Source organism: Nestor notabilis, unplaced genomic scaffold, assembly GCF_000696875.1.
Source record: "Nestor notabilis isolate BGI_N333 unplaced genomic scaffold, ASM69687v1 scaffold27499, whole genome shotgun sequence".
In the NCBI taxonomy this organism is placed as follows: Eukaryota; Metazoa; Chordata; class Aves; order Psittaciformes; family Psittacidae; genus Nestor; species Nestor notabilis.
The window spans coordinates 19753-35511 of NW_009944554.1; the positions used below are offsets into that span (position 1 = coordinate 19753).

The 15759-nt window shown below is 36.9% G+C and overlaps 1 protein-coding gene across 1 annotated transcript in view; it reads left to right on the forward strand.

Annotated features, from left to right (window-relative positions):
• Positions 1-15759, forward strand: part of WAPAL (wings apart-like homolog (Drosophila)) — a gene marked incomplete at its 5' end in the record, with an annotated part of 48949 nt that overhangs the window by 14861 nt on the left and 18329 nt on the right. The window contains 4 exons of the mRNA XM_010022469.1: positions 7172-7267; positions 10387-10539; positions 10789-10925; positions 12937-13048. Coding sequence (XP_010020771.1) covers positions 7172-7267; positions 10387-10539; positions 10789-10925; positions 12937-13048 — 498 coding nt within the window. The remainder of the gene's footprint in view (positions 1-7171; positions 7268-10386; positions 10540-10788; positions 10926-12936; positions 13049-15759) is intronic.

Consider the following 15759-nt stretch of genomic DNA (forward strand, 5'->3'; position numbering starts at 1 on the left):
GAGAGATGAGCTGTTCTAAGTTCTAACCAATTGTAAACAGCATTTGTATTTCAAAGAACTTTTATATTGCTGAAATAAATTAATTAAAAAAACATAAAATGTTATAAAAGGTAAGAATAAATCTGTTTCTTAAATAGTTGATTTCTTAAACCCCAAAGTTTTGTATTGATAGGATTATTTCACTTAATCTTTGCCAAACCTTATTTTTCAGTAAGCATATATATTTAACTCTGACTTCCTAGTGCTTACCTTTCAGGGATTATTTTTTTTTTTCCTTTATTATTAATGTAAATAGACCAAAACCAATTCTTAGTTTTTAAGTTGGTAAACAGGATACTTATCAGAACTGGCAGGTTTTTAGGATTAGTCACCTAATTTGAAGATGAAGTAGCCACTGTAATTTTACTGAATTGAGTTGGGGCGTAGCACCTTGGAGCCATCTCAGAGTGAAAGCAAATGCCTAGAGTTGGTCAGCTAACTTCAAGATAATCATGTGATGCTGATCAAAATCATTTTCTTCCCGCTCCTTCACATTAAGCTGTGGTGAAGAAGGGCATGTTCTGGTAGATACCGAGCTGAGATCCTTCCAGCTGGCAAAACTGCTTCCTCTTCTGTCCTCCATATGCAACTGTTAGGTAGAACTGTGGTAGCAATGTTCTTGGAAGTACACATCTTCTCCTGTGCAGTGTCAAGAAAAATGTTACTGGTTCAGAGAAAGCTAGGGGTATAAAGGGCAGTGTGAAGGTAAAAGGCTAAGTCCTCATAGAGGCAAGAGGGACAAGTGAAAAATAAGCCTGGAAGTCCTTCTCCCTGTGTTTGTACTTACGCTTTTCAGGGAGTAGAGAAATTGAGCTGAATGGAAAATGTTTAATGTCACGGTGGAAACTGCTTTATGTTTCCAGTTCATATGATAGTAACTCTTAGGAAAGAAGCAAAGATGCATTAAAACATTTTTGAATCAGGTTCTCTTTTGCATCTTCACATTCTGTTCCCCTCCCCCATCCCCCCAAGTTGCATAGTTCCCAGTAATTAACTCAGTGCTTTAGTAATTAGGCAAAATTTTATTCACAGCTCCCATGTACTGTATGAGCATGGTTGGTCGACTCAGCTCTGTCTGACTTTGTGTATGTTAGATAATAGCGCGATGCAACAAGAGCACATCCTGAGAGTGAAAGAAACGGTGCTGAGGGCACAGTATCCCCATTATACCCATCTAGAAGTTTTTACTTTGAGTTAGCTTATTCTGATCTGCTTTGGGGAATGCCCAGTAACAGCTGGTGTGAGGTAGATGCTCCCTGGAAGGGCATCTTCAAGACTGGTTTCATCAGAAGTCAGTCAGATAAGTGTACTCAGAGACTCGGTGATGCGAACCACAGTGTAGTCACTGAGGACAGAGATTTGTTTGAAAAATGTTTTACTGATCCAAATGGAAACACTTACATGGGTGTAAGTGCATGCACACACACCCATGCACACACATGTACCCCAACCGTATGACCTCTGGAATCTCACTGCTGTTGCGATTTTGTGAGGCTTTCCTATTAGTAGATTGATACACTTTAAATAGACCAGTATTAACAGGCAGTGCGTGCAGGGGGATGTGTGTGTGTGTCTCTGCCTTTACATAGCAAAGTAACCCAAAGAGGGCAGGAATTTAGTCTAACAATTTTTACAAGGATGCGTTTGTGCCAATAAAGTTACTTGCTGACAGACGTAGGCTTTTCTTTTCTCTTGACTGATATGTTTCCCGTATTGCGGCATTATGTTTAAACTATTTTACCTTGTCCCTTTTAATTAGACATTACATAAGTTTTGGGACAAGTCAGTAACCATAACTATACACCTTCTGCTTCTGAGCTAACCAGTTTTGAATATACTCAGTATAAGCAGCATACAGAACACCATTAGCGGTTTCTGTTTAGGAATGAATCTCACTTTTATCAAACTGTCCTGTTTCTTCAAGATAAATTTCCATGTCTCACTTGGGTGTCTGACCCATCGTCTTGTTCTGCCCTGGAGGCTTCCTTTTGAGCTTTGAGGAAGGAAAAACATTTTACAGTTCTACAGAAGTCTGATGCAAGAAAAGCTTCAGTGACATTTTCCCCTCCTGCTCATCATGTTGTCTGCTGCTGATACTCTTCAGCCTTGTCTGACTAACAACTTGTAGTTGTCTAGCTGTGTGCATGCGTATTGTTTTTTGTGCACTGTGTTAAATGGTGTAGCAGCTCGCGATTAAGTGGTCCATGGCACCCAGAGGTGAATTCTTGGGGCTAATCTGCTACTGTGATCCAAATAATGGAGATTTGATTCACATGTTGAACACTGAATAAATGACTTTGTCCTATTTCGTTTCTGCTTTTTAACTGCTGTTGGAAACTGCTATCTTATCTGGAGTCCAAACTAACTTCTTCCTGTGCTACATACACATGGCTCAGCCTTTGCTGAATTGTTACTCGTCTCCCTCTTTTGAAGTGTAATTTCTTTTTCTTTGCTCTGAATTGAATGTTCATTCCTTTCCCTTTTCAAAAGAAACAGTCCATTATGAATAGTTCTGTGCTGCATAACATACTTGTTATCTCTTTCCTGTTCAAACTAAGACATGCAGGACGGAGTAGTACTCTTAATGATTATGAATACTGAGTGGTAAATAATTATATATTCTAGTTAATTGGTTTGGGACTTTTTTGGAACTGGAAGCGTCTGGCATACAGTCTTACTGAATGCCCTTCAGATACAAATAATGCATTTATCAGGATATGTGTTAAAAATGGCTGGGGGGGGGGGGGGGGGGTGTCTTTTCCCATTGTCTTCCATCTTGGAAAGCATTTCTGCGTGCAAATAGCTGCTGTCTTTCTTGTTTTGCTAGTATTTTCAGCATGACTCATGTCCCTGGCTCTTATTTTCTGCTATTCTTATATCTCTGAATGGCAGGCGGTGCTGTATCCATATGTGCAGAGTGCCAGATCTTGAAAATTTCATCATGAGGCTTTCAGAGATGGGAGGTTAAGCATGACCCATAGTTTATGCCGTTTAGAGATGGTTGTATAAAACTGACAACCCTGTGCATTTTGTAAAATCCCTGGCATTAGTTTTGGTTTTGCATCTCAGTTCACCTGCCAAAACCACACGCAGGGTCCCGTATTGCAATATGTTTTATACCCTCACTGGAATATTTGCACTTTTTCAGACATCTATCTGAGTGTAAACAGCTGTCAGTTCTATACACACAAAAAAAGGAAACTCTTCTGCTATTCAGCAGAAGCTCTTACAGCTGATTAATATTGCAGAAGTTATTTGCCTTAAGAACACAGAGTTCAAAGGAGTGATATATTTCTGCTTGCATCTATTCTAACTTAATCTTGAGAGGAAGAATTCCTAAAGAAAAGTCTACATTATTTGAATAATTGTATGGTTGCCTTCTCTTTAAAGAGAAACTAAGTCAGTTTCTTAAATTAACTGCTGCTTAAATATCAGTGTTGCTTCTTCAGGGAAGCTTGTTACCATAAGCATTTGAGTTGCCTTAAAAAACCCCACCACCACCAAAACCAAATAAACAAACCCCTTTGCTTATGTGATAAAGCCCTTCTGAAAAGTCTTTGTTCATTAGCATTCATTTGATCTTTGATACTTTTCCTGGCTTCGGTTCTTTCACATAGTAATCTTTTAGATTTTAGATAGCAAGTTTACGTGGTTCTTACTGATTGATCAGTATTGGTGCACTTGCTTTGCAGTTGTTTTTTGTTGCAGGTCAAAATGTGAAGGTTGCTTTAAGAGGTAATTGTAGAGGAGTGATGTATTTGCCATGTCTATGTGAGTTGTAAGAGAGACTCCAACGTTAGAACTGATTAGAACATGTTTCTTTGGAAAGCAGTGCTGGATTTTGGGGATGTATTGAGGTGCATGCAGCTGGTAGGGTTGTTGGGGAGCAGTTTCTATTGGCTAATGAAATATTACTGGAAAGGCATGGAATCACAGGTGAAATCTAAACACTTTCAGGTTTAGATCTACAAATGGAAAATATTACAAAAGATAGTGGCTAAAACTAACCTTCCATAGGTATTCAAGGTTTGAAGTAATTGCCATTTTCAGTTCCAGTTTAGATTATATTACAAGAGAGCTATTAATTGAAATGTCCTCATTTCTCAGAACAGGCATTTAGTTGTGGCATCACTTGATTTCTTACATGTGGCTGTCTTCTATATTGTGTTGGTAGTGCCTAAGCAGTCTGTTAAGTGCCTTGTTGCAAAACACTTGTGGATGCGCACCCTGGCTTTTGATTTAGTAAGGAATTAAGGAAATTCAGGGAAGAAAAGCGCATTGTCGACTATTTACTAAAAACAGACTCAGGAAGCCTCTGAAACTCCCGATTATTTAGAAGGAATTGTCTTTATCTGCTTGCCCTGTTGAACTCTTTCCTACGCATCAGCTGTTGCTCTCTGCTGAAGAAAACACTAATGCTGTGTGGACCTTTTGATTACGCTGTCGCAGCTGTTTTCTATACTTAGTTCTTATTCTGTATTGAAGCACTGAACTTGATCTCTGTCATCTGTGCTTCCTTGCTGTATGCATGTATATGCAACAGCAGTGCTAAATTCTGAGAAGCCAAGACTGCAGACGCTCCTGTCACAAGGTGAGCAAGGGCCCGTCCCAGCTGAGTAAGACAGCTTTAATGCCAGCATGACTATGCTCCCCCTGCGCTTGACAAGGGTTGTGTTGGGTTTGTCATGGAGCACTGAAGAAAAAGGAACATGCAGTTAGGGCCCAGGCAGAGCCTTTATGTACTGAGCCAGAGAGTGAGGCATGCTCTTCCCTTGAAGAGGGATGCGGCAGCAGAGCCTGCTTTGCTTCTTGCCCCTATTGTTTGTGCATGATGCTGAGGACAGCATACATCCAGGTTCCTGTTGTGTGGGTTATATCTCCCTGCAGCATCTCCCTGCTGGGTGCACTGAGCCCGACACTGCTGTGGCAGAGACCTGAAAAGCTCTGTGCTGCTTGTAGCTACCAGACAGGAAATTCGGGAATATTAATGTATTAGTATACTTTAAGCAAGGATAGAATACTATGTGAGATTATAACTGAGATTCAGGATATTAATAATGAATATCCTATGTTAATAAGACTTCTGGCAGCTGTAATGCAATAGATTGCTGTCAGAACTGTAGTAGTTAAGCTTCCCTGCAAGGTTAAGAAGAATTATGCATCAGATTGATACACGCTGTACTTTCATGCTGGTTACTACTTGATAGTGTGTTACTTCCTTTAATTATCCCGTATACTAGGATGTGGCACCCAGAAACTTAGACCCTCTCTTCCCAATCTTAAGTAAGCACTCAGGTAATCTGTGGAGCAATTGTAATTCAAGAAAAAAGTAGTGAGTATCTAGAAAATATTCTGTTGTGGGGGTTTTTTCCCATTACAGACATTTGTAAAACCTTGTCTCCTTCAATATTAAAAAAGCATCTTTGGTACTAAGTTGTTCCTGGTTTGTTCATCACAAACCTTGAGTCAGATTCTGGTAAGACACTGCTGCTGAGAAATGCCGTAAGCTCAGGGGAGAAGAGAGTTAACCTTTTAGTGGGTTTTGTCAGTAGTTAACTTTTTTGAAATGAGGACCTATATGACACAGTCTTCCTTTTTGTGGAAAGTGATATCCTCTCATAACTGTAGCAGCATGAACTTAAAAACTGATTTCTCAGTTTAACTTTTTGAGCTAGGAGAGATTGTCAGGAAATTGGGCAAGTTAGTGCTTCTGTTACTTCAGAAAGGTAAAAGTTGACATTATCAAAAGCCTTATTTCGGTATTCCTGCATGTGGCCATGGTAGCTTTGTGTGGCTGCTGAATGACTTTATGATCCATCACCTGAAAATGTATTGTTTAAAAGAGCTTCCTCAGAAAATAGCTAAAGCTGTTGAGATGATGGCCATTGCATACCTGTTGAATGGTACATGAGCACTGCTTTAAAAAAAATAATAATTAAAAAGTCCAACTAAGTTAAGTTTCTTATGACCACATCAAAGCTCAGTGTAGGAGGGAAAATCTGGAAACTAAAATGATGTAGTGCTTGACAAGTCTTTTGGGCTCTGAAAACTCGTAGCTGAGACTTTCATTCTGCTAATATTCTTTGAAGTTTTGTTAGTCAGGGTTTTCTTGTCTCATAAAGAACGGAAGGATGCAGCTCAGTAACATTTAAGAGCAATACAGAAACTCTTGAAAATCTACTTTCTAGCTTGTGATATGCCAAAACCATATTGTACTTCAGAATGTCCATAGCTGGGGCTTCTAGATTTGCTGCACGTAGCCCCTTTGTGGGCTGTACCTGAGCCAGTATCTGTTTTAAATCGCTGATACCTGATATTTAACAGAGTATTTTTTTTTTTGATGGCCAACTTTTTTTTTTTAAATATATATCTATATTTTCCATGTTTAAAATGCTTTTTAGGTGCTAGTGAGGAGGTATGTAGTTACAATATACAGCATGTTAGGAAATTGTCGAAATTGTAATGCTGTATTAGTCTGGAATATTATTATGCCATTAGATTGGTAAACTCAGATGCTAGAAATACAATTTTGTCCTTGCTTCCTCTAAGAATTAGATTGTATTTCCCAAAAATTCAAGGACAGTAAGTCTTGTTTTATTTTGATTTGCCTTGACACATTTTTGAACAGGAAGGAAAAAAAAGGCTTGTTGATTTATAATATGGATTAAGGCATTTAATTTGAGTGTTTTCTATTTCTCCAAGCATCAAAGAATGTATCAAATCTACATTTTGTTTCTAAACTAGTCATATTTTCTACTGACATGGTGTTTGCTAACATATTTTTTTTTTCCTCCTCATAGCTGTCTGGTTTTGTCTGTGCGAAGGTTGCAGACCTTTTGTCTTTGAATAAATTTAAACAGTAGAAAGACAGAAAAATCCTTGAAATCCATGCATATCGTGTCTTTTGTCATTTGAATGAGTCTCTGTGTCTCTAAAACCATCAGGTGCTTCAAAGTCTTAGAGATTTTCTGATATACATGATATAGAGAACTTGTGTTGCTGGGAATACAGAAGGGGGGGAAATGAAACTCATTTTAGTTGTTGGGCTACATTATTGCTACAATAATTTTTGAGGTCTATAGTGATTATTGGTAGATTTGCTTTAAAAATAACGTTTATTTTTATCTTTTAGTCTCCCACAAAAGCTGTATATAATGCTAGACACTGGAACCAGCCAGAATCAGAGGCTCTGCCAGCACCACCGGTTTTGAAAACTCCCAGTGTCCCAGTAAGTAGACTGTAGACTGTGGGGGTTTTTTTCATGTTTAGTAAATCTCCTTTTAAGATTTATTGATACTTTTTGAAACACAAGTTCTTGATATCTGATATCACAGTAATTCAGAATGAAGTCTGCTTTGTGAGATGAGCTGTTGGGTATTTGATGGGAAAGAAATGGGAATACCTTAAAATGGGATCATTTGTATCATTTCAGTATACTGATACGAGAAAAATACTCCAGGTTATGTTCCCTAATCTGCTGAAGTTCATTTGTCTCACAATGGACTCCATTTCATCTTTTGAGAGAGCCCCTAGGATTAACTTGCTAATACCCACAGAAATCCACAACTTGCAAGTCAAAAAGGAAAAACTTGAAAAGAGATTTCATTTACTTTTCCTTTCTAATGGAGTAAAGTATTGTGAATTGCTGACTTGAGTCTTTAGACACTATGAAAGAAACAAAATTTACTGTATACAACCAGAAATGTTAATATAACCATAGCAGATACAAACAGGTCTACAAAAAGTAGACAAGAGGTGAAAAGTTCTGAAAGAAGCGTGTTTTTTCATAAATCAGTGGTTGTTCTGAGGCTTAAGGTAATTGTTTTTTAATTCTTTCGAGACCCAAAGAATCCAGGGTCTTGGGCTTATATATACGTAAAAGCTGTTACTGATTATGTTAAGAGTGCATTGTACATTGTCAGTAATCTTAATTTCATTTGGTGCCTTGCTTTCAGTACTTGACTGAGGACAGAAAATTGGAAAGTAGGTATTTTTGCAGGGATAAGTCCTCAGCTTTTGCTGTTTTCACCCATCTCAGTTTTACCTTTTTTATTATTTTTTTTTATTTCTCCCCCCCTCTTCATTCCACATGTGTGTGTGTTCTGATACTAGCTCCTCTTGTATTTATGGTTGGTTTTGGTCCCACCCTCCCAGCTTTCTGAGCAGCCTTCCTTTCCGCCCTTCTGCCTGGAAAATGCAGATGACTCATTTTAAAATAACCATTGCCACTAGTGCTTGAGGAGAGAGCAGAAATTTCATTCCTGGCTTTCTCCTAAACCCCTTTCTCAATTTAAATTATGCGCATTTGAACTGAAGCTTTTGTTGCTTACTGAATCTCTATTGATGCTGATTTTTGTGAAGTTCTCCAATAGGTAACTTAAAGGCACATTTTGTCTGAGTCTTCTCAGAGAGGCTTTGAATGTATCCTCTTCAGGCTAGGAAAATGTCCAGATCATTTCTATTCAGTATTTTGTCTTCTATCAAGCTTCTGCTTTGTAACTGGAACCATCAAAATACTAATCCAGGAATATGGCAGAGCTTTGGCTGAACAAACCAGTTAGGGGAGTTTGTATCTGCTCCTCATTTTATAATGTGCATCTGAAGTTACTTCAGTCACTTTTAAACCTTACTTTATGTGTATGTGGTTAATACTAAAGAGTTAAAAGATACATGAGCCTTGATCCAAATGTTCAGTAGTAATTTCTGCCTCTTTAATTTCAGTTAATTTGTTACCTGAAGATCTGGATAAATTTGTCTTAGGTTTACGGTAAGAAACCTATAGCATGCAAACTGCCCATGCCAAGTACTCTTTCTTATGGCCTTCACAAGCTCCCTTGGAATTAGATTTTAAGGGGAAGCCATTAACCAAGACTTGGATGAGAGATAGTTCAGTGGATCTCCTGTGTTCACAGACTGATAAGATCAGAGTCCTCCAGTATGTGCTCTAAACCAGCTTTTCAGGGTGATGTATCAGCACTTTTCCACTGAAGCCTAAGTGAGCAAATACTGAAGTGCTTCACAGATAGAATACTCTGTTAGTGTAACAGGTTTTGGCTTATATTTTGACTGTCAATGTACAATGCACAAGAAGTATTTATCTCAAAATATCCCCTGGAGTGAGTAACAGTTAATGCATCTTCTATGCCTGCATATTAATTACATCTTTTTTCAGTCACTTAAAAAAAAATTCTCATTTTTCTGTGTAAGGAAACCGAGCACATGATTTTACTTTGAGACTTGAGGGGGAATAAATGGTCAGTGGCATTGGCACTTGTATATTTATAATTTGGCATTTAGAGGTGTTTTTTCGTGTATGTCTTGTTTTCTGTAGTTTGTCTTTGCATCTGAATTTGTGCCAAAGAAGGAATCTGAAGATAAGCTGACATTTAAGCTTATATAGTAGCATCAAACTAATACAGAGGAGTAGGCTGAGAAGAAACCTGTAATACTTGCCTGAGATGTCTTGAAACTTGTCAGTGGTTATTCTAGACCTAGCATCAAGTTCTCTACTAGCTGTTATAAGTTGAGAATAGGTTTTGCTGTGTTTTATGTTATAATACATTGTTCCTAAACCACACCACAAGTATGAATAAGGCCAGTGTGCAAAGAATACCATGAAGTTACAAGAGCATACTCTACCCGCTTGAGGCATGCGCCATGCCTCTTATTTCTCTATGTGGCAATTTTTTACTGTCCACAAAATTTATATTGCTAGTCTTCTACCTGCAGACAAAAACCAGTTTGGAGTGTCAGGTTGGAGAGGTCGATTGATAGCTGTACCCTGAGTACAGTAGTGCGGTAGCCTTCAGCAGTTAGAGGTGAGAACGGTAGGCTTAAAGGGTTTTAGTTCAGTTTACGGTGAGACAGTGATTGCTCGAATCCACACCAGTGTACTTAACGGTAGCTCAGTATAGCAACCAGTTTAGTCCTGGAATCTCCAGTGTAAGGGGTTAAGATTCTTGTCACTATCAACAGATTGTTTTTAAACACTGAACTTGGTTGATTCACTTACTCCTGAAACTTAAGGAACCAGTGTAAAGGATTTCTAAGTTTCAGAATTTTGCTGGAGCTTTCCTGACTTACACAGAACTGGTTTTTGTATTTAAAAATGCATTTCACTTACAACTTTCGGCGGGCTTTTTTTGGTCTTTTTTTTTTTTTTTTTTTATTTTTTTTGAGTAGATACATTGTCACACAGTTTAGGTACCTCCTGATAGTGTAAGGCAAGGACTGAATAGTCCCAAAATGTGAGTTTGACAATTGCACACCTGTACTGTTTCCTGATGTATTTAGTGTATGTTTACATGCTCAAAACACCTGCCCATTTTAGCACTTTCTTATTAATAGGTAAGGCTATCTTCAAAGGAGGCAATTCATAAAGATGATGGAGTTTTTAAGGCTCCTGCACCACCTCCCAAAGTGATAAAAACTGTGACAATACCTACTCAGCCCTATCAAGAGATAGTAACTGCATTGAAATGTAGGAAAGAAGACAAAGAAGTAAGTATTCTTAACAAATTTTTAAGATAAAGAATTATTAGTAATCCTAAATACTGAAGGAACAGTGTCAAAATGAAATTTGGCTTTCCTATTAAAGATAATATTTTTATCTAAGTAGTTGAATGGCCTTCATTAACTTCTTAATGTTTCCTTGCACTCAAACCTGAATAGATTTTTAAACTATAGTTGTTAATGTTATAATCAATCCCAAGAGCAACTTACCTAGGTCATAATATTTGTCTCTTCCAGTTATACACTGTTGTTCAGCATGTAAAGCACTTCAATGATGTAGTGGAATTTGGTGAAAATCAAGAGTTCACTGATGACATTGAGTACTTGCTAAGTGGATTGAAGAGCAATCAGCCCCTAAACACACGTTGCCTTAGGTAAGATATCTTAATATAAAACACTGACCTTACATTTAAAAGAGATACTAGATTAAATATTTACCAATGAAGTGACCATGCTTTAAAGTGCTGTTTGAGTAATTACCTGGCACTTCTATAAAGAGTATAAAATTGGGAAATGATCATCAAGGTGACATACTGTGAATAATCAAAAGCAGGATGACTAGGAAGGTGAAATAAAAAGAATTACAGTAAGCAACGTCTTCAACAGGTTTCCTTGCTATAAATTAACAAACCCCATTTTTATTTATTTAGTGCAGTCTTACGTGCAGTGTCTGCACTGTATTTTTTAATGCAGAATTCAATTCTAAAATAAAATCCTTAAGACTGGAAAGATTGCTGGCTATAATCTAGAACTAATGCTGTAGAAATACTGTTTAACTCCAACACTCCTGTTCTTTATCTTCTGTTGAGAAATAATATGGCTAGCATTCACTGGAGGTATTGTGGCCTCAATGTTAACTGGAAGCTTTATCTTGAACTACTCATTGTACTCTTGCATATTCAAATTACTGTGAAGTTAGTATCAAAAAATGTTAGTCTTGCTTTGAAAAAGTTTATGACTTGATGTTGGTGCCCAGTCCCTGGACATTAAAGTAATTGGAATTATTTCCTGTAACTATGTAATCATATTTTAATTTTTTAATTAATTTATTAATTTATTAGTTTTTTTTTTTAAGACTGGTAGATTTTTCTCTATGTTCAGCAAAATTAAAATGGTAGAGAAGGAAAAATGAATCCACAGAGACAGGTGATAAGGAGACACTTGAGATCTGACTGTGGATAAGAAAAAGCTTTAATGCTTTTGAAAGTTATTTTAAAAATATATTCTTCATGTTCCTCAAAAACTAACACTGAATATTGTTGCTGGAGTATAAATTCAGGTAATCTATTATGCAGTTTTTATGTACTCTGTGATAAGTATAAATTAATACTATTATGAGTGCACTTAATTTGCTCATATGGCAAGCTTCCTAAGATCTGAAACTCATTTACTTACTTTCCAAATTTATATTGTGGAATGTAACTTGTATAAACACCGTAAAAATTTTTTCTTTCAGTTAACAAATTAAAAGAAAAGTATTTTTCCAAAGGAAATCAATGTGTAAGGATAGGAATAGACGTAAAAGAATCAGACACTGGTAGGTAAGCTCTAACTGGCGCTGTTGTGATTGGAGACAGAAAGACACTTATTCTTTAAACACCATACTGTATGAATCTTTCATAGTAAGATTCCTCAATAGACTCCTGATTGCAGAATTACTTCCACATTACTCCGCATTTAAAAGAAAATTATTTTTAATAGTCTGTATGTTGCACTGTGCTAGAAATGGCAGACAGCTTGCTAATAAAACCAGGGGAAGAATTCTGTTATTAAAATAGAACCGTTATGCTGATCACTGATTAGACTCAATAGATTTGTCTTACTTTTACTGAAATCTGCAGTGTTTTCGTCAACCATAAATACAGCAATGAATATTAAAAATGTTTGGGGTTTTTTTTTTTTTTTTTTGATAAAAGTATTGTCCAGCATAAGCGGGACTAATCAACTAGATAGGTAACTTAGACAGTGATGGAAGCTTGCATTTATAACTTTTCATAATGCTTTGATCTGTAACAAGCTCTCTTGTGCTTCTAAATCAGAGCTTTGTGCTTAATCCATGAGCATTTTATTTTCAGTTTAACTATTTTAAATTATTTCAACTTTTGTTTGAAAGAAGCGAGTTCAGGGTACCCTTTCAAATCCTGTTTTTAGCCAGCCTTAAAATAGAGCAGACATAGTTTGGTGCTTGTAAGCAACAGTTGAATAAAAATGCTGCTCTGTTCACGAACTACAAACTTCCCTTATACAAATTTTAGAAGAAACATCCTAACAGAGTTTGTCAGGGTCTGAGGCACATGGTCAGTCACATTTTGTAGACTTGTTTAGCTGCCATATATGTAAATGTGCTCATTTTAGTTGTTCTAATCCAGAATTAATTTTCTTCAGTGTAATCAGCTTGGCGACAAAGTGCGCCATGCCCAGCTTCCGAATGCATCTGAGAGCACATGGGATGGTAGCCATGGTTTTCAAAACACTGGATGATTCCCAACACCATCAGGTATGGATACCTTGTGTATTTCATTAAAGTTTGATAATACCTGTCTACCTTGTATGAATTTTGTGTACACGTGATACAAGGTCAAGCATCCGGTATGGTATGCATCTGTGACCGGTGGCTTCAGTTTTGAAATCTGTAGTGATACGAAAAATAAGAGTACCTACGTTCCAGTGACAGATTCCTCTTCCATGGTTTATGTGCCACGGGGTTTGGAAATTCTTTAAAAAAAAAATCATTTAAGCTTTTTTAAAAACCTGACCGTGCTTTGGATTGATACTTTATATTTTCTCTTAAGCTTTTTTTTTTAATAGTTTTATTGTAGTGTTTATAATTTCCTTCGAATAAAATACTTTTGAAAGGAATCCTCTCTCCTTTTATTTAAAGATGGCTCTAAGTGCTCATCTCCAGGCTTGCTTGTATGTGAATTACTGCCTTTTCTGCAGCTGTTGTGGGGCATTTTTCATGTCCTGTGCTTGTCTCCTTGAACAGTGCTGTAACTGCAGTTGTAGGATGCTTTGAGTGTGTTCAGTATTCTGTGGTGTATCTAGGAAAGGTAAATCACTGCTTATGGTAACATGACCTGAGAGGTAAACTCTGAAGCGGTTTGGGTTTTCCTTCTTACCAACTTTACAAGTTCAATTCAGCTGTAATAGAAAATGCTTTTTGAGGGTCGTAATATTTTTCCAGGGATTGGAAACTGTGCCTCTGTGGGGTATCCCTTGAGGTATTGTTCCAAAAACTGAACATAGGAAATGTTACTTGAAGTGGGTAGTAGATACATATATCCAGTCAGCTCTATTACTTGTATTTAATAGCTCTAGGAGAATGATATGCAATGCAGAAGGAAGCTTTGCACCCGCAGAAAGAGGTGTTTAAGAGATTGTATTTGACATCTTACTGCGGGTGGGGGAAAAAAGCTGTAGAGCTTTAAGTAACTTATTTAGAATAATAGCTTCTTTTCCATCTCCCTCAAAAATTAGCAATGGTTAACTGTAAAACACAGGAACCAGGTTCAATGCATTCGTCATGTTGTGAGCTGTCAAAATAGCGCCAAGTGATACTAGAAATAAATGAAGTACAGTCATGCTGTTTAGGACAGTTGCCACCACTGAGTTGCAGAAGATCTGCAGAGGACAGCTCCAATGCCTTAGAAAACGTACAAGTCTGCTCGGTGTATTTTTGGCTGTCTTTTAACAGTTAACCATTATTCCTTCATTTTCGAAAGAACTAGCACATACAGTTCAAAAGGAAATTGCATGCTATTATTAGTCTGCAGTAACAAGAAGCATTGATTATATTCACTATTTTCAGTGTATTTGATGAAATGCTCCTTCTTGTCAAAGGGGAGAAAAAAGAGGTAGTTAACATTTTAGTATTGTTACAGTGCATTCTTGGTGCAGGTTATACAGTATTATAAAATTACTGATTTATCAAAATACTATTAAATGGTAAAATATCTCTACTGACAGTATATGCTTCAACAGTGGCTTCTGTATAAGCTTGCCGTCTTTATATACTGCTCTTATGTTCAACAATTATTTCACTAACGTTTTAACTTGTTTAAATAGAAATTTTTCCACAAAATCTCAGTGCAAAGTAAATCAATAATAAATCACACATGGCTTAAATGCATTTAAGTTAAATAAGGACTGGGCAAAAAAACCCCATAACTATTTTATTAATATTTCCTTTATTTTGGAGACGGGAAGACTGTTATGGTGACAGGGCTAATGGAAACAAATATGAGCATATACTGCATTGATTGTACTTTTACAGTGGAATAGACTGATAAAGTGGGGGACTTTTACATTTCCATAAGAGTATGAAATAGCAATTGCAGAGGTATTTTTTAACCAGCAAGGAAAACAAAATAACCAGTTATCTTACTGAGCTATGCCCCAAAATATTTACATGAATATTACTTTTTCCACCAGATTTTTCCTGTAGATTTGTCTTTAAGCTGCGTTTTCAGTTTTTAACTGACTGTCTCTCCAGGTATGCTCTGAAAGCTTTGGAGTATTACTATTTTTTTAAATACAAATGATACCTTCACTGTAGCTGTCAGTAGTTAAGCACAGAAATGCAGTTTTGTGCTGTCTTCAGCATGTGAATAATAATAAAAAAAAGTGCATTAAATGTAGTGCTGAACCCTAGAAAATAACCATCTGTTCCCAGAAGCTGGATTATAAATAGAACGAGCAAGGGAAGACAGGGATGAGAGTGGGTGTAAATGGTCTGCTGTTTCTGGAGTGTATGTTCAACTAGGATGTTTTCCTGAATTCAGTAGAAGTATGGATTGCAACTCCATAGTTAGATGTGCTATAAGATTTCTGTCTAGAGCAAATCCTATTTATTTTACTTTTTTCCTTCTCTCAGCATTTGTTTGGAAGCAGAACATGTTTTAAGCATCTTGAGGAATAGAGCAGGAAGGAAAAAAAAGCCCCCATAAAAGAAGAGGTTCACTACTGCAGTCCATAGGGTGGGATTTGGAGGGTTTGATTTTGTTCTTTGTTTGTTTTGCTTGGGTGTTTGTTTAGTTTTTATGTGGTATTCCCCGCTCAGAATCTGTGTACGGTAGGGCATGAGATAGGGCTTTCAGAAACAGTTAACCACATTGTCTAACATGGAAGATCAGAGCAAAATGTAGAGATGTTATATCCAAGGTTAAACTAACTTTCCTCTAGGGACTAAGAAAAATTAGTTTTAGAAAA